We start from the raw sequence: 23,374 nt of genomic DNA, 5'->3' as shown, positions 1-23,374 counted from the left end.
TCAGGGGCTAAGTTTCAGTGCACTAACTATCATTTCCTATTTAACGACAAATAATGATATTTCCATCTCACTAAAAGCGCTTTTCACAAAGAGATTTTTAATCAGCACAATTAACATATAACCTTACGGCTACATCAGATCAAGAGAAAGTACTGTGTTATACAAACAAAGGCCCTAAATTGTAAATTCCAGAAAACTGTGATAAGCCAGCTAAGGAGTTCAGAATCTCTTCTTGTCTTATTATCCTTATTATTGATTGAAGTATCTCCACCTTGAAATTGTCAGTGAGGACAAATCTATTGAGTCTCATTAAATCCAGCACAGGAATGAAGTCCCCTGAGTACGTGGGACCACTAAACCAGATGCTATGCATTTTAGAAAAATATTCCCTATCCTTGACAATGAGAACTATAGCTGTAATATGAAACAGATATCAGTTTGTTTCCATAGATGCTATAACATGAAGGAGTTATTGTAGAACATGGCACCCTTAAAGTCTGCATTAAAATAAATTTTAAAAAGAAAAGGAAAAGAAAAGGAAAAGGTATCCGTACATCAAGTCAATGTAACCTGATGAAACAGATTACAGATCTTCACATGTATACGTTGCCCACTATAGCTTGACTTGGAAGAGAATTGTAGTCCTCAGTGGATTTATACATAATCCAGTGCAAGTTCATGACCTTGATCTCGGTTAAACAGAAAGATACTTTCTTCACTCAGTCTATTGCTTCATACTACCCACATCAACATCGGTGCAAAGAGCAGTTGTTCCTAAATGGCAGACTGCTACAACAAACTTGGAGTATGTCAGCCAGCCACACTGCCTCAGCTATAGCATGTACTGCCTATCTGACCATTAACAAAGAGGTCATTGATCTTGCTGTAAGGGACAATATATCATAGGATGTACCTGCTGATAGGCTCTATGCCATTTGGAGCAGTTAGAAAATATTCCTTTGTGAATGTCTATGGAGTAGCTAACACATCCTTATCTAGCTGTTGCAGCCAGCATATTAATAACACACAGAAAACAAACAGAACACACATTTGTCCACAACTGTTCGCCTTTCTCATTCAATGAAAAAACAGGCATTTGAATCATTTTTATAGACATTGAATTTTCCAAATGCCTCCTGTGACTTCAGAAGACCTTACCACTTGGGAACTACATGGTCCTTTGAAGAAATTATAGTTTGATATTTTGTACAGTTTACTAGTCAGAAGTATATAACAGGATGTTATGGTAAAGGAAAAAACTTTTCTGCTCCAAAGTTCTGTTGACTGAATTTGACAAACAAATTAGAAGATCTATTATGCTCTGATTTAAGGAGCTCACTTTCTTGGGGCATATTTTTATTTAAAAAAAAAAAAAAAAAGATTTTTTCAAGGCATCTTAAATGTTTTGAGAAATGCAAAAAGACAGTCTGTCCACCCATACCACACAGTCATTTATCAGAATACTTGGGTTGTCTTCTCCCAGCTTAAGATGTAAACCTTACTCCTATCACTCCTCTATGTTAGGAGAGAGAAACGAATTCAGACATTCTAAAAAAAAAAAAAGATTTTAGGGTTATCTGTGAGTTGAAATCACTGGCTTGTCTTCAGTATTACAATATTCTTACTTTCCTTTTATCACCAAGTAAGCAGAAGCCTTAAGCTCTGCTGTGAGCCAGCTTTCTGAACCAGCCATGAATTCTGAGCTAAGCCTAGGTTAGAAGAGGCTTGGCCTCTGGCAGTGCCAGCATACCTATCAATTTTCCATAGGAAAGTAACTTACACTAGCAAAATATTTTTCACAGGAAACTTTCCCCAACTGCTGTACTGGCAAAACCGCTATTATGCAGAGTAAATTTAACTCCTGAGACTGTTTTAAAAACCTAATTGAAGCCTCTATGAGAGAAGAGGAAAAAAAAAAAAAATCTAGATATACAGAGAAGCTGATATGCTTCTCACTTCTTCTATATCTGTTCAGATGTAAGTAAAGCATTAATTCAATATACAGAAGAGACCATAGCTGCTGGAATGTAATTAGGCCAAGAAACTCTGTTACTCCAACAAACACATTTAGTAAACAAAGATCCTGAGTTCCAAAGGACACACCCCTACACAGTGCTTTCATTCCTTATTGTACTATTCATTTCTATGGACAGTAATATGAACCTTGTGATCATAAAACATACTTTTTGATATGATATTGCTTCAGTTGTGTGCACATCTTCCTGTTCCTTCAGTACTTTTTGTGTGTCAGTATTAAGAGTCTGAAGCTGCTGTATCAGTTGAGCCTGCTGTACCATATGTGCAATGTTTTGTTTGTAAAGATTCTGCAGCTCCTGTAACTCCTTCCTGTGCAAAGCAAGCAATAGAGAGAAATTAAGAAAAGGACAACAATAATCTCTATTAAACAACTGTGTTCAAATAGTTTTATTGAAGATAACAAGGTCCTTATTTTTATTTTTTTTCTGCCAATTGCCTTATAAACAACAGAAGTTACAGATAAAATATTTACCATATACTTTCGTAAAATATCTACAGAACAATTAATTTTTAAAAGGGAACGTCTTTCAATTTCTTTCTAAGGCTCTAACTGCTCTGAAATAAATGGATTTTCATTACTGCATCAACACTTTCTAGTCAATATTTACTTAACTCTTTAGCTGTTAAGTGTCAAAACGTAAAATATTTGTAAAACACACAGACTGTGAAGTGTTTTTTGTTTTTTTTTTTTTAAAACGAGAACTGACAGAAAATAAAGATAAAAGCTTTTCTAAATTTGCATGTATGTAATATAATTCTCTTTCCTGAAATGCATCTACATCTCGGACATATGAAGTACATCCTCTGACAAACTGGTTTTGTCTGTGATAACAGCAAACCTTAAAGACCATAGATAAAGAGGGTTTGGTGTGTACTGCATTACGCAATGTCTGTTTTGAAAGTAATGCCTCCTATTTTATTAGTTGTCCCATAACGTCAGAGGCAGATGTTGATGGTACGGAAGTAGAGACTGAACCTTCCCACTAATCTTCCATCACATTTTCTTACTGTCTGACAAAATGGCATCTGACATGGAAGCGCATATGAAGTAAAGGTGTGGAATTGAATTCCTCCATGCAGTTAAAATGGCAGCCACTGACAGTCACTGACACTTGCTGAATATGCCTGGAAATTAAACAGTGGGCGTGAACACAGTAAGGCAGTGGCTGGTGAGTTTCAGCCATGGCAGAGACATGGAAGTCTAGCCATGTTCCACACAGCCATAAAGATTTTTAGGAGCACGGCACGCAGACTTTATTTCATTGTTGTCAAAAATGCATAGCTAATGTTGTCATGATGGTGACTGTGTGAAAAAAATCTTGTTTTGTAGCTGAGAATTTGCTCTATTAAATAACATTGTGATCTGTGTTGTCATTAAATAAACAGGATACATTAAATAATTAAATAAATAAGAGACATTATTTTCAGAGCAACCCACATAACAGTTAAAGTTCTACAAACATATTAGTAGTAATTGAGTTCTAGTGAAACCATAGGCTATAAAACGTAATTAAAAACTTGGAATATTTACAATCGTGAAATGATAACTTTATAAATTTATCCCTCCAACTAAGTTTTGTTATAATACTAATACCCTCAAAGGATAATAATAATAACAACAACAACAACATCTAATACCCTCACTTGGTGAACTCCAAAATATAGGTGAATTCTCTTTGCCTATAATTAACAAGAATTATCAATTATCATTACATTTGGATAATATTGTTGGACGTGCCCAAAGATTACTGTAACAAAAGATAAGCATCAGTAACAACTGTTGTGTGAATTCCTGAGAAATCACAGAATGAGAAAGCAACTATTCTCATTTAGGGTACTTTAAAAAAACACAACACTACATAATACACTGATGCCTTTGCTAAGTAGTACATCATCTGAATAATTACAGAACTGCAACCACAGAGTCATCTAGACAACGTCACACAAACACACACACACACAAAAATGGACATGCTTACTTTACAGTATTCAAGTCTTACTGTTTTCAATGAGATATAAAGTAGCATCTCAAAAACAGCCATGGTAGAAATGCAGCAAGGACTCTGTGAATCAAAACAGAAGTACAACTGCAATATGTACTTCATATATATTAATTTGTTTCTGTTCATAAGCACAATCACTGAAATAGAGACATATATTAGCACTTGTCACATCTTGTTTGGTTGGAAATCTAACGTACACTTAAGTATCATCTCCAAGATGGTGAACATATACTAGAAAATGCACCATTTTGCACTGCAGTTACAACAGAGACGTTGTTAACTGTGCACAGGTTCTCCAATCAGATCTTCATAAATACTAATAGTATCTATGAATATATGATGGGTGGGTATAAAGAAGATGCAGTCAGATTCTTCTCAGAGATGGAAAAAGAGAGAAAGAACAAAATCTCAAAATCAAACTAGGAAGAATGTTTTTATCTTGTAAACAGAGGCCAAACACTGGAACAGGCTACCCAGAAAGGTTGTGGAGTCTCATTCATTAGAGATTCTCAAACTTAAATATCCCAGGACACTATCCTGGAAAGTCTTCTCGAGCAGTATATAAAATCAACATCATGATAATCAGAAAAATAGTTACAAGATAAAATGAATTTCTGACCAAAATATCTACTAACATGCTTACTCAAATCAACTACTAAGCACTCCACAGAAGGAACACCTGCCTGTTACTGAAGGTTAAGAATGTCAATTGCAACTTAAAATGATACCCCTACATGTGCATGGAACTAAGGCACTACGAATATGTATGCCTATATTCACATATGTATCTCACACGTACAGCTAAAACATATTCTTTATAGATGTGCACATAATTAGATGTGTATATTCACACATACAAGCGGGACATATACATACAAATGTAAGTACAGGTAAAAAAAATGTTGCATACTGTACACACCAAATAAATGCAAATGTAAGCAAAAATTTTCCACCAGCAACACTAAGTGAAAACAGAATATTCTTAGAGCTAAGCACAAAAGTTGAAGATATGTAGGCCTTTTCCCCAACAAACACATCATGATACTCAGAGAAGTGTTTAAATCATAATCTCTACTGTCTACTGATAGTAGACTATTAAAAAACAACAAAAAAACACAACCGACTGTGCTAGAGTAGAATCTCATGATGTATACAGTGAGAAATAAAAAAATTACAGAAACCTAAATGAATTCAAATCACAGGGAAAAGCTTGCTTTCAAAAATAGTATTTTTGAACGTCAAAACAGAAGAGCAGAAATAATTCATTTCAGACCCAAAAGATTAAAGTAACCTAAAGAGATTTTGCTTGAAACACTGTAAATATTTACCTAACCACTTCCACATTAGCATTTTAGAACTATAGAAAAATCTACAGTCCTTATAGAAACAAAAGTGAAATCTGCTCATTTACAGAGAAAAAGGAGTTTGAGCTGCTGATCCAGAGTTAAACCACTTTTTCTTAGATGAAAACTTTTTCTAAAAATCTTATGAACTGACTTTTGAGCTACAGAAGAAAGATGAGACTAAACAATTTATTTTAAAATTAATATATATACATATATATTTAACTGCTAAATACAAAACCAAAGAATTCTTACAAGAAAAATAAAACATTATTAAGAAAAGTGCATGACATTGATTGGAATTTCATAAAACTAATTCTAGGAAAGATCAGTATTAAAAATTTATGAAAGAAATGAGAGCATCCCTGCTGAGAGAGACCTGGGAGTACTGGTGGACGGCAATAGGGACATGAGCCAAGAGCGTGCCCTCGCACCCAGAAAGCCAACTGTAGTCTGGCAAGGGCAAGGAGGTGATTCTGTCTCTCTGTTTGGTGCTGGTAAGGCCTCACCTGGAGTAGTACTGCATCTACATGTGGAGTCCTCAATACAAGAGAGACGTGGACCTGTTGTAGTGTATTCCAGAGGAAGGCCACAAAAATGATCCAATGGATGGAACACTTCTCTTATGAGGACAGGCTAAAAGAGCTGGGACTGTTCAGCCTGCAGAAGGCTCCAGAGAGACCTGATAGCAGGTTTTTTTCAGTAAATTTTTTTTATTAACCTTGCTTACTTTTTTGAAAGTTTGAAAATTGAGAACTCAACCGCTTAGTCTTTTAAATATGAAAATAACTAGATAACACTTCTTCCAGTAATCTTAAATAAATAGTAGAAGATCATGTACTTCAGAGGCATCAAAGATCATATTTCTAGTTGTTTACAGAAAGATTAATACTGACTCCTTACTGTAAACATATCTCCATTTAAAAAGGAGCACATTCATACAAATGAGCTGCACCCAACTGCAGCAATTCAAGCACAGCTTCAGGGAATACTGAAAAGAATGTACAACTTCCTCTCAATCCACTTAAAGGTACCAACCTGACTTCTTTCCTCTACATCATTTTGAGGGCTTCTGTATTCTAGTCAATTAATATACTCATTCCTTCCTTCCATTCTTTTCCATATCTCAAAAAATGTGACATTTATCTTCTAATTCCAGTGTAAAAATGAGATGTTTAAGACTTAGAATAAAGCTTAAATCATTTCACTTCAAATTTTTAGTGCAGGCTTATGTAGATTCTTGCTGATTCTATCAGATTTTACTCTAATTAAAAAGTTAAAGACAGGCTTATTTGTTTTTTTTTCTATCTTTAGGGCATTTGCCGCCTCCATTTAAATTATTATGTCACTTACATTTTGTTACTTATAGTGGAGATTGGTCATTCTCAAGCCCAGTATTAGTATTAAAGAGTTTGTATTTATTGCTATGCATTCAAACATTTTATATTTTGTGGAAAAGTATGCTATGAGAATGCACTGCTTGATAAGATTCAGAGTTCAAATTAAGTTTCAAACAATGAAATACTTACTTAATCCTGTTCATATCACATTCTTTTTGGGTGAGTTCTTTCTGGTTCACAGCTAGCTGGGATGACAAGTTACTGCATTTACTGCTTAACTCTTTCAGTTGCTCTCTTGCATCTGTTAAATTGGTTTCCAACGTCTGCAAAGGAAACATTTAGAATATATTAAAAGTAACATATAGGAAAGAGTTGAAATTACTAAAAATTATGAATATTATCTATGTGTCTAGGCATATGTATGTGCAGATACATACACATATATAATTATTGTGTCCTAAGCAAATATAAATACATATATATGGATGTGTGCATACTTGGAAAATGTGATATTCAGGAAAAAAGGCACATCAAATTTTAGGTGGACACATACTCTAAGAAGTTTCACCTAACTCATTTGTTGCAGAATAGAATTGCAACTTGCAAAGTAATACAACAGTATTTAACTACTGATCAAACAGTGCTTTTTGCATTGGTATCAAACAGGAAAAAAAGTTACTACTTACAAAAACAGCTGTATTTTTATTGTTTAAAATTCTCCAAAGATCGTACAGTATTTAACACAGGAATAAGAATCCTGGATATAATTTTTTGTGAGATTCCTTGTCAGACTCAGATATTCTGATTTTGCACTTCTAATTCAGAAAAAGAAATGGTAAACAAGGGAAAAAAAAGTAGAATTGCTCATTGAAAATGAAGTCATAACTCCTTTTTTACTGAAAGCCTAACTGTGGAAGTTAGCACAGTATGAAGATATATCCTGGAAATACAGACGTGCAGAGCAAGTTAGCTCAACAAAACAAGAATAACATGTCTCTACATGGTGATCTTAACTAGAGTTCTCTGGAAATCTAGGTGCTTAGAATAGCACTTTAGATTCTAAGAAGTTTGTATGAGTATTGTGTGATTCTATTCTATGATGTTATGATTCTCCCAGGCTGTTCTCAGGCAAGGAAGGAAACAGATACAGTACATCACTATCTAGATCAAAGTTTCAGAGTGTGTCAATGCCTTTAGCCCTACTTCATTATTACACTACTCATAATTACTTATTCTCAATATGGCAAGTATTCTTGGATTTGTCTATAAATTAAAACAAGTATCTCCTAGTAGGACAGTGTTCCAAATCTTCCACTTAAATATAGGCTTAATTAAAGAAATGAAGAATTGCTCATATTTCCCTTTCACCAATGATATCTCAAATATCAAACTATTCTGAAATGCTGAAATGTAGTTCCCTGACATTATTCACTTAAAACCAGTGAATAATGAATTTCCGCATTTAAAACAGCACAGAAGTTACATATCTGGATGTATCAGAAGTGCACTACAATCAAATTTGTTGAATTCTGGCACTAATCATTACATCCTGTTAAAAACAGTAACCTTAATTTGGAGAAATAGCAATGAATAAATGAAATAGAAAAAACTGTGTTTCATGATAACTCTCAGGTTATTACACCTGGTTTCTTCCACTGAGCAGTCACCATTCAATCTTAAAGGCTGGATAACAAAATTTACTGTTTTCAGAGAATAGATTTAGAATGACAGGAGAAAGTTCATTCTATCAACACGTGATAAAGTCTAATAAGGTTAACAATGTAATAAATCAGATAATTTATGGTTTCTCCTGAGTATTGTTTTTATCACACGGGAGGGGGAGTTGTGGCTTATGTGAAATGAATATTGCCAACTTGAAATTTTAAAGTTTATTTAAAGTAGCTCACATTTTCTGTGAAAAAATGCTGTCTGTGTATCATCTATACTGCACTAACAAGTTGCAGAACTTCTGGTATAAGTTAAATGAAAAAAATCTGATCTCACCAATTCTCAAGTTCGCATCATCCACTGCAGGATAAGATACAAAGAATAGGTAGAAACTGATTTTGTCTGAAATGCAACTATATAAAGCTATACACTTGTAGAAATTAAGAACAGCATACCATGAAACAAAAAATACTGTAATATCATATAATGAAGCATTCAGTATAATCTTTGTGCACCAGTCAGAAATTCAAGACTATCAAATCCTCTAAACTTCCTACGTTCAATTCCTAAATATTTTCTTTAATTACCTCAATTCACTAATTACCTTTTAGTTGATACAGTACTTGAGAAAGTAGTTTAATTGTGTAAGCAGGCATACTGAAATGTGAATTCTCCTAAAATTGATTTTCAAATTAATTTGAATTGTACATTTTGACTGATAACAACCAAAATTTTAAAATACTATGAAATATACTAAATTAAATGCTTTTAAAAATGCAGTTAGTCAAAATACCTAGTAGCTCAGTTATATTTAATGCTTGTGCTGGTGATGGTGATGAGAAGACGGTTGGACTAGATGATTTTATAGGTCATTTCCAACCTTGTGATTCTATGATTCTATTTCATGGGGAAGAAAATGCATGTTTCTGAGAAAAATAAAAGCAACAGTAAAGGATATGATGCTTCTACATAACTGTACCGAAAGCAAAGCATGAAAATTAAGTCTACTTCTTACTCACTTCTACCCACGAGAAGTGAAGACCCTAACTAAACTAAAATGAAGATATACAGCAGAACAATAAGGCAAAACATTACATAAGCATTTCATTTACTTCATACTGAAGAATAAACTCCAAAAATTCAAAGTCAAGATGAATTTAAAAAAATAAATAAATAAAACATGAAAGGAAATACATGTAGATAAGGCATAGGTTTTGAACTCAAGGTGAATTAAAACTAAGGTTTTACTTGTAGCTTCAAACACAGCAAGGGAAGTTGCTTTTAAACACAGTTTCTTCGTTCTCTTTTTTTTTTTCTTGTTCTGAATTGACAAAACTGAGAACATTTTTTCAAGTTCCCATCTTAACAAAACTAATTATTCAGAGGAACTAAAATTCCAGACTCCTCTTGACAGAGATATCTGTTTCTCAGTATGCTTCATTTTAAAAGAGAACAACTCTCACTGTGTCTTTAAAAGCTTTAACCTTCAGACATCAGGTACTCTTACAAGTACCTTGCCAACTAGAAAATAACAAAACACTATGCAATTCTACTGTCTTTTAGGTCACCTTCCCTTAAAATCTGCCAGTCTGCACTTTTTTAAAATTTAAATTAAATGGACAATCAAGACATAGCAGGTTTGTTTTTTCCTCTCTGCTTTTACGACTTGAATTTCAGACTCCCAGTTCTGTTTCTAGTAGTAAGTCTGCAAAAGTGACATACAACACTTTTTGGGTATGTACCATTTAAAAATGGTAAAAAAATCCCTCTTGTAGGTAGCATTTTTAATACGCTTTTTAAGCCTTCCAAATACCCTGTGAGATAACCAACTTCACCTAAACAGTCCACTACCAAAAGGTGTACAGTCACTTGTCTAACCTCACATAGGAAAAAAAGGTGCAATCAGGGGGAATCAAGATCACAGAACATGGTGGTTTAACTCAGATGGGCAGCTAAGCTCTACTAGGCCGCCCTCTCACTCCTCCTCAAGACAGGGGAAGCAAATATGAAAAAAAAAAAAAAAAACCACAGCTCATGGGTTGAAATAAAGACAAGGAAATCACTTCTCAGTTACCATCATGGATGAAACAGACACAGCATAATCATACCATCACGGAATGGTTTGGACTGGAAGGGACCTTTAAAATCAACTAGTTCCAACCCTTCTGCAAAAGCCAGGGACACTTCCTTATAGAAGAGGTTGCTCAAAGCCCCCATCCAGCTTGGCCTTGGAGATAAGGGAGATTCATGTAATTTACTGCCAATTGCTAAGGGACCAGAGCTGTGAAATCTAAGAGTAAACTGAAACCACTTTCCTCATCTACTCTTCTCTGCTTCCCCTCTCTGAGAACCACAGGGGAATGGAGGCTGCAGTCAGTGTTTAACACTCCATCTCTCGAGCTCCCCCATGGTTACTCTGCCACTACTCCATAAAGGGTCCCTCCCACAGGACACCATCCTTCCCCAGCTTGTTCCGTGTGGGTGTCCCACAGGCTGCAGCTCTCCAAGCACAGCTCCAACATGGCTCCGTACCTTCAAGAGCCCACAGCCTTGCACACACACAAGTCCCCACAAGCAGCACATTTCTGTAAAGGTCTCCAGAGCAGCCGTATCCTCAAGCACATCAACTGCTATATAATCAATGAATGTACAGATGCTATAATTACAGAATATACCAGAGTTTGGCTAATCAGGTTATTATACAAAAGAGAATAGATAGAATGCTTACCCATGCCCTGGACTCACTGTAAAACTCCAGAGGAGGGATCTCCAGAAAGAGATCCTTCTCCACTGGTAGTCAGCTCTCATATGGGTCTAGGAGAAGCTCTGCCCCTTCCAGCAGCACAGGAGAATTGCCTTCACATGTGCTCCTGTGGCTGACTCATTGCTCGGCTCAAGTGATCAATCAGAGGTTCAGGCTGTGATTCAGCAGTTCCCATACAACTGCTCACCTCAGGTTTCTGCAAACCTGACAAACATGCCTGCTATTTCCTCCTCCAAGTCACTAATGAAGACATTAGTCAAGATAGGTCCAAGTTTAATACTGCATTATGCCACTTATTACTACCCATCATTATTAGCCACAGCCCTTTGAATTCAAGTATTCAGAAACTTGTGTTTGTTTTTTAACATGTTGTTACTCATCCATCCAACTGTAATATCTTAGACTGTATAAGAAAATGGCAAGACAATGCAAAAAAAAATCTTGCTAAAGTTAAGGTCAATCACATTCACTGCTGTTCTGTTGTTCACAGATGCAATTATTTTAATCACAAAAGATAATGGGGTTGTTCAAGAATGACTTAGGTAAATCCATGCTGATTGCTTATAATTGTTTTCTCAATTATGTGCCCAGAAATTGATTCCAATAAGACTTGCTCTGTAGTACCCTTAAGGACTGAAGTGAGGCTGACCCATCTTTGGTCTTTGTTCACTTGGCTTTTTATTGGAGACTTCCCATAATTTCCACAACTTTTGACACGAATTAATCTTTTCAGCAGCCTTGGAAGCAGTTCAGCTGATCCCATGGATATCAAGTGTAAGTCAAGTACTTTTTACTATCTCCCACTTTAATCCACTGCTGATAGGTACTTCTGTAACTCTGACTATATTGTAAGGTTTATCTATTGCTTCCTGCCACTATTCCATACTTCCTCTCGGGAAAAGGCCTACATTTTCCTTGTTCACAGTTTCAGTAGTGCAAAAAATTACTTTTAATAACTGTACTCACTTGCAAGCCTCAACACCAGAAGGGCTACCACTTCTCCTATGTGCCCACGCAATGTTTCTGAATTCATCCTATGCAGCACTCAATGCCTGCACAGTTTTTTTATTTTCCTGCCATTCACTAGCATTTGGTGATGAGTTCTGCTTAGTCAAGCTGCATTCGAGATGCAGCCACATGTTTTCAGTCACCTGTTTTCCGGAGTATGACAGTGGAAGACACCTGGGCTTAGAAGAGGCTGTCTTTAAAGTCTTGACAGCTTTTCCTGAGCTCTTAGGGCTCAGGGGATTTCCATGTATTTCCAGCTATTTCCAAGCTGAAAAGCCTACTCCTTAATTCTGGCTCTGTACTGTATGTACTACTGTCCTCTCTTTATCTTCTCAGGCTCTTGAGATTCATAACTTCATGTCCACTACTACCATGGCTTCCACTAATTATTAGTTCCCCAATTAGCTCTTTCTTGATTTTGAGCAGAGATCCAGCTGCATGTCATTCCTGGTTTGCTCAGGAAGCACCTTCTTCATGAAGTTTCTTCTGCCACACTATCTTAACTTCATTGTCATCCCAATACAAAACACCAACACTACCTATTCCAGTTGCTGAAATCATACGGTTGTGATGCACTTTTCTCTTTTTAGCAAGCCCTAGTAGCCAGAAGAACAGGCAGATTAGGAATTTTCATTGTTTTTATTGGAGGTGTTGGTAACAATAATTTTCAATAAATTATCAGATATTACAAGCAATACTTTAAACAATTTGAAATATGTTAAAACACTTCTAGGTCATTAAATCATTTCACTCAAGCTGCCAGCAATCCAATCACTGCTCTGAAAAATCACATAATCTTTTAACCACAACCATTCCACTTAAATTCTACTGTTAAAAAATCTAAATGAAACTCTGTACAAAGGTTTTTGATAAGTAAAAGAATCAGAAGTGTCACAAAACAATTAAATTGCTGGGGAAGCAGGAGGGGGTGAAGTTGAGAAGATGTTTCTGGGCAACATGCTGATTGCACATTTGCTATATTTAATATGCTGGAAGGTGATGTACATTGATAGCATAAAAGAAAACAGTGTTTTAAGAATTCAATAGCCATTTTAATAAAAGGATCCACTAACATGTATGTAAGCCAATATAAAAAACTCTGATACTCTGCAACTTTCTTTTTAAATAAGAAATTAAATAGGAATTGGCAATTTTCTCCTAACAGGACAAAGTAACATTTAAATAAGAGATACAGTATTCTGTACAATGTATCCAATTATTTCCTTTTTCTTTTTATCGTAAACAATGGAAATAACTTTTTAGTGTAAGTATATTCAATAATAAGGCCTCCACAGAGGGGAGCCCTCTTGAGTTTAGAACACAATTTATTCAAAACTGCTGTTAAAGTTTTAATGTGTTCTTCCAAAACAAATATCAAGTTTACTGCAACCAAATTATAGGCAAGTAAATAATATACTGAGAAAAAAATTGTGAATGGACAATACTTTCAAGCTTTTATTATTTCATATATATTTTAACTTAAAATACAGTATCTTTTATTTTTTTAATGATTACATTTTAAGATGACTATTTGAAGTCAGATTCCTGCTTTGCAACATCAATTTTTAAAAAGCTGTGGGTTTTAAGTGAAGGAATGTAAATGAATGCAAGTCCCCACTGGTAGATTTGAATACATAACTTGTTATTTAAAAAAAATAACTTGTAGTGCAAATGTCTGGAGAAGTTATTTCTGAAATAACATCCATGAATCCATTCCACTTCATACCTTTATTCTGGCATCACTGCCAGATTTTTCTGCTTTCCATTGCACCTCCTGCTTCCTCAGTTTCTCCAGGTCATTTAGCAGGTCAGCACAGCAAGCATTTAATCCCTTATTTTCCTCCTCCAGGCTTTTTATAACCAGTCTGTTTTGCTCTTCTTTCTTCTGTGCACACTCCTCAGTGTCCTGTAGAACAGTACCACAAGGGCCGATAAACAAAAAAAGTGAGAACTAATCAGCAAATATAAACTGTGCAGTTTTACCCTCACAGCAGCTTCTTCTATATTTGATGGCCAAGGTCACCTGTGTACTTTTATTGGCCTCTTTCATGCAGGTGGAAGGGTCATATTTTTTAGCTGGATGACAGCTTTGATGAGTACACATTTGCAAAGAGCCCATTAATTGATCAAGCTGCCTTTGATGCTGTCCCCAGCTATTTTTGAGACCCACACAGACATATCCTCCCAGACCTCGGCTTTATCAATTAATAATGCCAGTCCCATCAGAATCTAATTACAAGAAGCCACATCTTCACACTCCTACTTTCTTTGCTCCATTTCCATCATTAACTATTTATCTGAAAGTTATAAAGCTTGGATTCCTGGCTTTAAAGCATCTTCCTCGGAGTTCATATGTGAGCAAATGGTAAGGTATAGCAAGGCCTAAGGCAATTTTTTCTCCAAGCTTGTCACTTTCTGTGCCACAAAGGCTGACACTGCTTAAAGAACTACTTCAAAGCTACAGTCTTATAAAACTATGTACAAGTCAATATACCTTAAGTTCTTGGCTTTTATCTTTAAATTTCTGCTTCAAATTACTGAATTCATTCTTCAAACAGGCATTTTCTTCATCCACAGCAGTTTTTCTCTGAATTAAGTTATTTATCTCTTGCTGCTGGCCTGAGAGTCTCTATTAAGAAAAAAAAAAAAAAAAAAAAACATCTGCTAGACAAGAAGCAATTACAAAAAGAACATGCATGTATTGAAAACATTTGAGACCTAAGTTATGTAAAAATCTACTATATGTAATTTTATAGCATTCTTTTTGTTTCAGTACTACTACAGCCATACCCAAAACTGCACCACAAACATAAAACACAGTAATGGGGAACTAAATATTTGCTGCTACCGAACAAAAAAATCCATTAAGTTCAGAAATGAACAGAAATCATCCAGTGAAGCTTAGACAAAGACAGTCATTTGTACAAATTATATTTGTGGTTGAGGATTACATTAAAAATAGTTTTTGGCTTGCACTTTGAACACACCAAAAATCCAGCCCCAACATAGAGATGAAAACTCTCCAAAATTCATGAAGAGAAAAAATAAAGTGAGGAAGACAGAAAAATTATATCACAATATGAAATAAAATACATTTGAACTTTCTTAGTTCTTGTTAGGTTCTTGCATTTTATTTTTGAGACGTTCGCATTGAAGCATCTCCAGTTTTTAATACATAAAGCAGCACTCCACATTTTTCCTCAGGAGCGTGTTTTAATTCCACAGACTGTTGTGCCCCTTGCACTAATCAAAACAGCATTTATATACATCATTTTCATAGTAATAATGCTGTAATAACTGTGGAAGAAGCTGTTGCCTCAGGGTAAAAACACAACTGCTTTCTCTTTCATATACTATCTGAATGAAACACAAAACATTAAAAAATGGTTAACAGAAGGAAGTATGTCTTCAGAAGGTGTGCAAGTTCCAAATGGTTAATTCTGCTTCATACAATGTCAGACACAAAAAAAGAAGAAAAACATATTAAGAAAAAAAACTAACATGCATCAAATAATACAGCTGAAACTGATCCAATAACCACCACTTTTAAACCAGCATGTGAAAGTAAGGACAAACAGTACCTATGTCAATAGCACTAACACTATCTATGTCACCAAAAAAACACTAAGTAATTCACCTACAAAAGAAACCTACAGAGTGCAGGTAGCAGCCATGAACACAAAGCAAGCTATGCAAGGGCAGGCAGAGCTTGCTTAAATGCTTTACCAGTGTCTGTGCTATGGTATCCAAAGCCTCCACGCTGTACCAGCAAGCTATCCACAATCCTCACAGATAGATGGGGCAATTTTGAAAATCTGTTTCTGAACACCAGCCTCACCATGAGATAGAAATGTTCTTCTCTGTCCTCCTAGGCATTACGCTGAAATATCTAACAACTAGTTTAACATTAAAAACAACTTTTTCAGTATTCCTGGAGTTAAAACATATAAAAAGCACTAATTTCACATATTTGATGATGGTCGGAGTTGTTTCATTATTATCATTTAAGCCACTATTGAGCTACATTGATACTAAGGCATCAGAAAGATGTGCAGTGACATTAATCTACGTATTTAGAAAAAGTCTTAGTCATTAAATGTATCACAGTTTCATTTTGTGGATTATATCTTTGCCTTCATCCATTCCATCCTTTACTTTTTAGCAGAGATCTTTAACTTCTGCTGAGTTACAGCAAATCTCTGCTTCTCTTGTGTAGACCTCTACTCCTTTTCTACACATCATCTCCTCACCATTCTTGCAAATGTTTTTATTATTCTCTTTTTTCTCCTACCACCAACCCTCAAATGTTTTGTGTACATCGTTCCTCCATATACAGGTATCCATTTATCCTTCCAAACAGTACTTTGGAAGTACTTTGGAAACTTTGTTCTTAATATGGCACATTTATTACAAAATGAAAAACACTGCACTGCAAAGTGAAAATACTTTTCAGGAAAGAACAAACCTTTGAACTGATTTGGCATACTGAGAAAGGGAATGCAGTACAGCTAGCACATGTAGCAAATACTGAAAACAAACCAGAAACAGATAATGTCTAGTGAACAGCGTAGGGGAACATGAGGGATATTTTACTCTTTCATAACAAAATCAAAAAGTTAAAAAAAGAAATTAAGGAAAAAAATGAAGAAAAAAATAGAATCCATGGTAGAATTCAAAGAAAATACAAGATGACAGACTTTCTAATAGGACTCCATAGAATCTGGAAAAGAATGAATTTGAGTGAAAGAGAATGGAAAAATTAAAGCAAAATCAAGAGAAGTGAAAGGAAATACAGGAACCTTATTCTGACATTCTGAATTTTTTCCTCATATACCATTAATTCAAACTGACCAACAAGCCAGAAAAAAAATACTCAGAAAATTTCATTAATAACACCTTTTTACGTTTACAAAATAACACCTTTTTCTGTTACTTTAAGACTCAAATGTAAGTACACTGAACTAGTTTCTATTTAAAACAGTGTTTATTTGATAATTAAACCTCAAAACACTAACATAGTTGTTTATTTTTATAATATAACTAACTCCCCTGCAGAGACCCATTCTACTGCACTAGCATTTTAAATAAAAAGAATAAAGTTAACGTTTACCTAAAATTAGGGGTTCATAATCATTCTTCCTTTTCTTCCAAGATAAGGATAAGCCAGAATTCAGAAATGTGCAAGAAACTTTCTTCAGAAACGTAACACAATAAATGATCCTTCTTACTTTGGATGATTTGTTATATAAGATGCTACCGTTTATCCACAAGTTCAGTGCGAATGTGTTATTCTAATTTCACAATATTCAAATAATGACATTGTTTTGAAGCACTACTCACAAGTTTAGAGGAATGCACAAAGTATTTCAGATTTGATTTATATATATGAAGGTATATATGCGTAATCAAACTTTATGCATGTATAATGCATGAACATAAAAGCACATAGGTGATGAACTAAAAATCAGCTTGTGCATTTTTCTAATTTACTTAGAAATAGTTTTCCATAACCATGTAAAACAAACTCAACCAGTTTGGGCTTCTGTTTTTTTTTGTTTGTTTGTTTGCTCTTTTATTTAAATTCTTGTCTCCTTGATAAGAATACTCGTATTTTTGTCCTTAGAAGGTAGGCTGGATTTACTGCAAGACAGAGAGCATGCATTAAGCAGACATTAAAGAAGAGACTGAGAAATTAAGAAATGTAAGCTTAATCAAAGACTCCTTTCTTGCATATTCTGAACCTTCCAGACATCATACTTAACTTCAAAAAGCGAAATATTTGTTCAGACATTATTACAGTTACAGGAACAAACTGTTGCTGGCAAATAATCATTAAGTCACATTTTTTAAAAAGTATGAATCTGTATTACCACTGAAAGCATTATTTATTTCGTTTGCTTCCCTCCCAATCCCCTATTTCTAACAGAATTCATGTAAGTCACTCCTTTGAGTCTTCCTTCTACCTCATTATTAATATCTACCTCAAGTAATAATGAGGTAGAAGGAAGACTCAAAGGAGTGTTTAACAGGACAAGTATATACTAAAAGAACACTATCCACTCAAAAACACCTGTTCAGTAGAGTTTACGATTCACAAATATACATCCACAAAATCTCCAAGTTTAGCTCTAGCTCTTCTAGTGTACACAAGCTTAAATTGTGTCGAAATCATGCATATATATAAAGCATATGTTAAGCTTGTATGTTATGCAAGTGTATGCATATACTTAACATACACACACATTCAAAAAGCAAAATCAGAAAGATCTGCAGTTTGTAATGCAATGCTTTCCAGCAGTGTGGATAATAACAAAGGCATGAAAATACTACAGAAGTGAAACTAGTAATTTCAAATGCTTGTTGAATACTGCTATCACAGAATTTTAAACTCAAACAAGCTACTTACTTTGCATACTTTGCAGCATAATCAGACAGATAATCTTGAATTAGACTCACACAGTAATTACTTATCTCAACAATTGACCCATGTAAGACTTTATATCAATCAAATGGCAACTACACCATATCAATCACTCAGCTAACTCACCTGGGTTTTCTACAAAGTCATCTACTATGCAGCATTGAAGCATTATTTAGGCAAGCTATACCTGCATGGAAAAAATCCTATTATGTTTTGAGGCATTTCCTGAGTGACATTCTGTATGCTCTGATCTTTTCTTCCAAGCAAACTGAACTATTACTATCCTACCCATTCATATCATATGCTTATAAAGAAAAAAAAAAAAAAAAAAAAAAAAAACAACACAAAACCAGCAAACAGGAGTACTATTCATGAGCTATGATTTGGTAGAAATAAGTCATAAAGAAGAATTTCTAAGATACAGATAATTAAGTAAATTATCATCTGCCTTAGCCTGCACAGCTGTTCTTACATTTTGCTTCCTCAAACAATGGATTACATATACAGTAAAAGGAAGTGAGTAAAGATTCACTTCTTACAGCGGAGAATACAAGCAGCGCTCCTATAAGAGTATCCCACCCTGGTAGCCAAGTGAGACAAGTGAACCAGAAAAACAATATATACGTGGTCAAGCACATGGGGCATTCATTCATATGACAGTATTTTGCCACACAAAAACACACATCAAGAATTCACCAAGTTCTGCAGTTTCCATTGTTTTGTCTAGATAATATAAAATACAGGTTAATGCTACAGTCAATGCAAAATCTCAAATTTTGCATTGACTGCAGTCATGCTTATTTGAATACAACAAGATAACAGCAAAGTTCAATAGGCTGTTGACATTCTACAGCACAAGAACTTCTGAATATAAATAAGACACTTCCAAAGGTTTCTCCATAGACAAGCTTGCAAATACAACAAAGATGTGAAATCACTCTAAGGAAAACCAAAGAGATCAGCTGAGAAGAACCAAAGAGTACCATTTCTACACTGTCAATGTCCAGAATGCTCCAGCAACAGTGTGTACAAAGAAAAAAAAAGAAAAAAACAACTCTGTGATCTGCTAGAATAGATCTGATATTTGGAAAAATGTCATTCTAGAATTCATTTTTACCCTTTCCCATGGCACCTCATTAACTAGAACAAAATAAAGGTGTTTTCCCCTGCCCCACCCCAATAATGTCCAATTATGTACTGGAAATAACTACTTTTATTTAAATACTTTCATATCAAAAGAAGCAAAATCACATTCTAGGAAATAGATTAAAGCAATGGGAAAGAGTTCTTCTAGTTCTGACTTTGAAAGGAAACAGTTCACAGTCTCTTAAAAGGTTGCTATAATTTTCAGTCAATGTTTGTTGTGAATAAATTCACAAAAAGATACACATTTTTAACTACATTTTATTTTTATCTAATAGGAATTTAGACAGCATGGTATCTCATGCAAGACAGTGGAAATGACAGTAAAGATATAAATAATGTTAGGAGTTTGTTCCAAAAGAAAAAAAGTCTATTACTCTTGGTCATTGTATATGCTATTTGATGTTGTGTTGTCATAGACACCATCACTGAACTTCCAGTCTTCAATGAAAGATATTTAAACATTACATTTTGTACACAGAAAGAACTATGAAACAACAGCCGTACTTACGATCACTGCATAAGAGGGGGAATTGATGTTTTTGAGAGGAGAAAGATACCCATGATACTGCAATACAAAACTGGATCAAAATATATCATTGAATTGGTATGCCTAGCTAGATAAAAGCAGGGTGTATTTCATGTCACCACGTTAACTCACATCTATTGATAGTTTATCAAGATATCCCTAAAAAACATCCTACCAAAACAGAAAGACAACACATATATCCTTCATTAGTGATAATAAAGATACAGAAATATCACAGGACAACTGATTTCTACAACAGGCTGATGAAGCTTTTAATGAAAAGCCTGAAACCTCTACATTTTGATTTAAGTCCCCATCGATGACTGTAATGAAAGGACATGCATTCCATTTCCAATACTAAAGAAAAGTGCTGCAGTAGTATACTTATAATGTGCCCTAAAGAAGATAAAAATGAGCATAAATAAGATAACTAGTAAAAAAAAATGAAATATTTATTCAATACAGCAACTTTTATTGAAACTGACATCTTTAAGTGAAATTAATTTACTACATACATTATTCTATTACCCATTAAATAAAAGTGAAAATATTCTCTTTTAAAATGCTTTTCTTCAAAATTTCTCCTTCAACATCTACATGTATATTCTCCCCACTTCCAACACCTTTTTTTCTACAGCAGCTATTTGAGATTAACTTATGCTCCCAAATTTCTCTCTTCCCTTCCAATTTTCTTTTTTTCCCAGGAAGAATTAAATCAGCAACATTTCACAGCTTTCCTTCTCATATTCTCAAATTTCTCTTTATATTTTTCAACTTCATTATTTCTTGTTTTTCTAAAATTGAACACTCAGAAGCACGTTTAACATATAATATTCCCAACAATATTCAGGTACAGTGTCCTCACAAGAAGAGAACTAACTAAAGAAAAAAACAAACTCAAACTAAAGAAATCCAGTCTTTATTTTCTGATAAACAGAAATTCTATGTAAATAATTCATGCTGTTTGTTATAGATGGCATATGTGCTATTTTGCAATCTGTATGCTGTCCTTTCATAGTCAAAATGACTCTAGCCATCTATGACACAAAATGCAATTATTTTTTACTCCATACAACTCCAAAACTAAAATGCTGACAAAGCTAACTGGTTTTACAGTACCCTTAACAAAGGATGACTGTATTCAGATACCTGTTCAACTGAGAACTTGACTCCTGACAAGGCCAGAAAAAAACTAGGGGAAGAAAAAACACAACTGACACATATAGTGGATTAAAATGTAACTCGTGCAACAGTATTATACATATCTCATTATTAATTCCTATTTTTCATATTTGCCCTTAAGCTGTAACAATCTTAAAGGGAAAAAAAAAAAAAAAAAACAAGGAGAGGAGAATTGAAGTGCAGGAGACTGCTTAATTTCCCTACCATCAAACATTTGCTTTTATACTGTTCTGTACTTTCCAAAACTCCAAAATTAAACAGTTCTAAGGATTTACCTAAAAAAAGAAGTACGAAGCTGCCAAAAAACATCAGCAAATACAATCCAATTATTAATAAGAATTTTTGAACTTCTGTTTCTACCAACAACAGATGTGAATTAAAGTTGAAGACATATTCAAGAAAGAAATCTCTTCTGCCGTCTGTTCAAATGGTTTTACCTACCCTTTGCATGCTAGAGAAACAAGGCAGATCTTTTCTCCAGTTGAAAGAAGAAAGCAAGATCCTTTACAGCACTTTCATTGAAAAAATATCAGGTAAAATGGTTTTACAGAGAAGCAGATCAGAAATATGATTAAATTACATCACTTTGCAACTCCTCTATCACTAGTTGGTCTTGCACCTGAATTCTTACCTAACCCACAGATTAAGGTAGGTTTATAGAGTGTAATCCATTACAAACACCGTTCCCCACTGCCCTCTTTAGGCTAGTCTGATATGACTAATTTGGTGTCTTCAGCAAAGTTTGCTTTCTTAGCTGTATTTACCCAACATAATTTCTCAGTATTTCAATAGATGCAGTAAATACTGCAGGAATTAATGCAGTGACATCGTACAGCCTTGCAACTCCAGCATCTCACTTTCACTAGCATGAAAATAACTATTTATTGCCAGCAATCTAAGTATGTGAAAGCACCAACAAAACATTATGTGTACCACTGCTTTCCACCTATGCCCCTCCTACCAGCTACCTAGCAGAGCTTACTTTTGCTTACTCATAAGAAATAAAGTGTTGCTAGTCTCTTCACTCCTTACCTTTAGTCCTTACCCTTGCCTGCTCATGTGTAACACAACTATTGCCAGCAGCTGTGTTTTAGTACTGATAATGGAAGCCAAATACTGCTTCTGGCACAGTTACCATAAATAGGTTTGCTGTCTCTAACACAAGAGTTACAAGTTCCTTCCACTTAGAGGAACCTTTTCACAAGAACACAATTTTAATTCTGCAATCAGGCAGCAATGCTGAAAATCTGCCTGTTTTCCTCTAAGGGCAGCTCTTGAGATAACTACTACAATGACAAAGCAATCTACATGACAATCTCCCGATATCACCACTAACATCACCTTAACCATTTCCTTAACCATCTCTTTTGTCTAGTGCCTCTCAACACCAGGCCAGATTACATTTTCTATAGTATCTCTAACACTGTACAGTAAAGCAGCACAGCCCAACCTATTGATTCTTTCTCTACTCCATCTTCTCTACTTAGCTGCTATGTTTTGAAATGATGTACTGCAAAGCAGCAGTACAGCAGTCCAGCCCTCCAGGTCAGGCAGGAGAAAATCCCATCTCCTTCTTTCATCCCACTAATTTCAAATCAAAACCAATAATCTACCAAGCTGAGCTCCTCTCTTCTCTTCATTGCAGAGCATGATCTTGAGAGCACTGGTTTTATTTTTCCTACACCTGCAAGGCCTGCAGAAGGTCAATTCTAGTCTTTGTCTGTGGAACTGGGTATGACTGCGAGATCTGCAGAAAAGGACACCCAGAAGTGTTTAGTCCTATGACAGCAGTATTTCATTACACTCACATACATCAACATTGCCAGATCAGGTGCAGGAATGAAGAAACTGCTGCTATAATTAACTCCTCTGACAAGCCCCTTCTTAAGGGTGGTCAGCAGATTCATATTGGCAGTACCTAAACTCAAAAGGCACA

At 34.9% G+C, this 23,374-nt stretch overlaps 1 protein-coding gene across 6 annotated transcripts in view; it reads right to left on the bottom strand.

The window, feature by feature from the left end:
* The window catches only part of CNTLN (centlein), a 185,955-nt gene that overhangs the window by 124,978 nt on the left and 37,603 nt on the right, over window positions 1–23,374 (bottom strand). For 2 of the 6 annotated variants that reach the window (XM_048931533.1, XM_048931532.1), the window contains 4 exons: window positions 14,658–14,792; window positions 13,890–14,069; window positions 6,913–7,046; window positions 2,184–2,346 (listed from right to left, as the gene is read on the bottom strand). In XM_048931533.1, the coding sequence (XP_048787490.1) occupies window positions 2,184–2,346; window positions 6,913–7,046; window positions 13,890–14,069; window positions 14,658–14,792 (612 nt within the window). Of the gene's footprint in view, window positions 1–2,183; window positions 2,347–4,016; window positions 4,101–6,912; window positions 7,047–11,119; window positions 11,231–13,889; window positions 14,070–14,657; window positions 14,793–21,879; window positions 21,914–22,430; window positions 22,448–23,374 lie in introns of those variants that run through there. The other 4 variants (XM_048931534.1, XM_048931535.1, XM_048931536.1 and 1 more) reach the window with 4 other exon arrangements.

Source organism: Lagopus muta, chromosome Z (genome assembly GCF_023343835.1).
Source record: "Lagopus muta isolate bLagMut1 chromosome Z, bLagMut1 primary, whole genome shotgun sequence".
Lineage (NCBI taxonomy): Eukaryota > Metazoa > Chordata > Aves > Galliformes > Phasianidae > Lagopus > Lagopus muta.
This window is presented reverse-complemented; position numbering and strand designations above follow the sequence as displayed.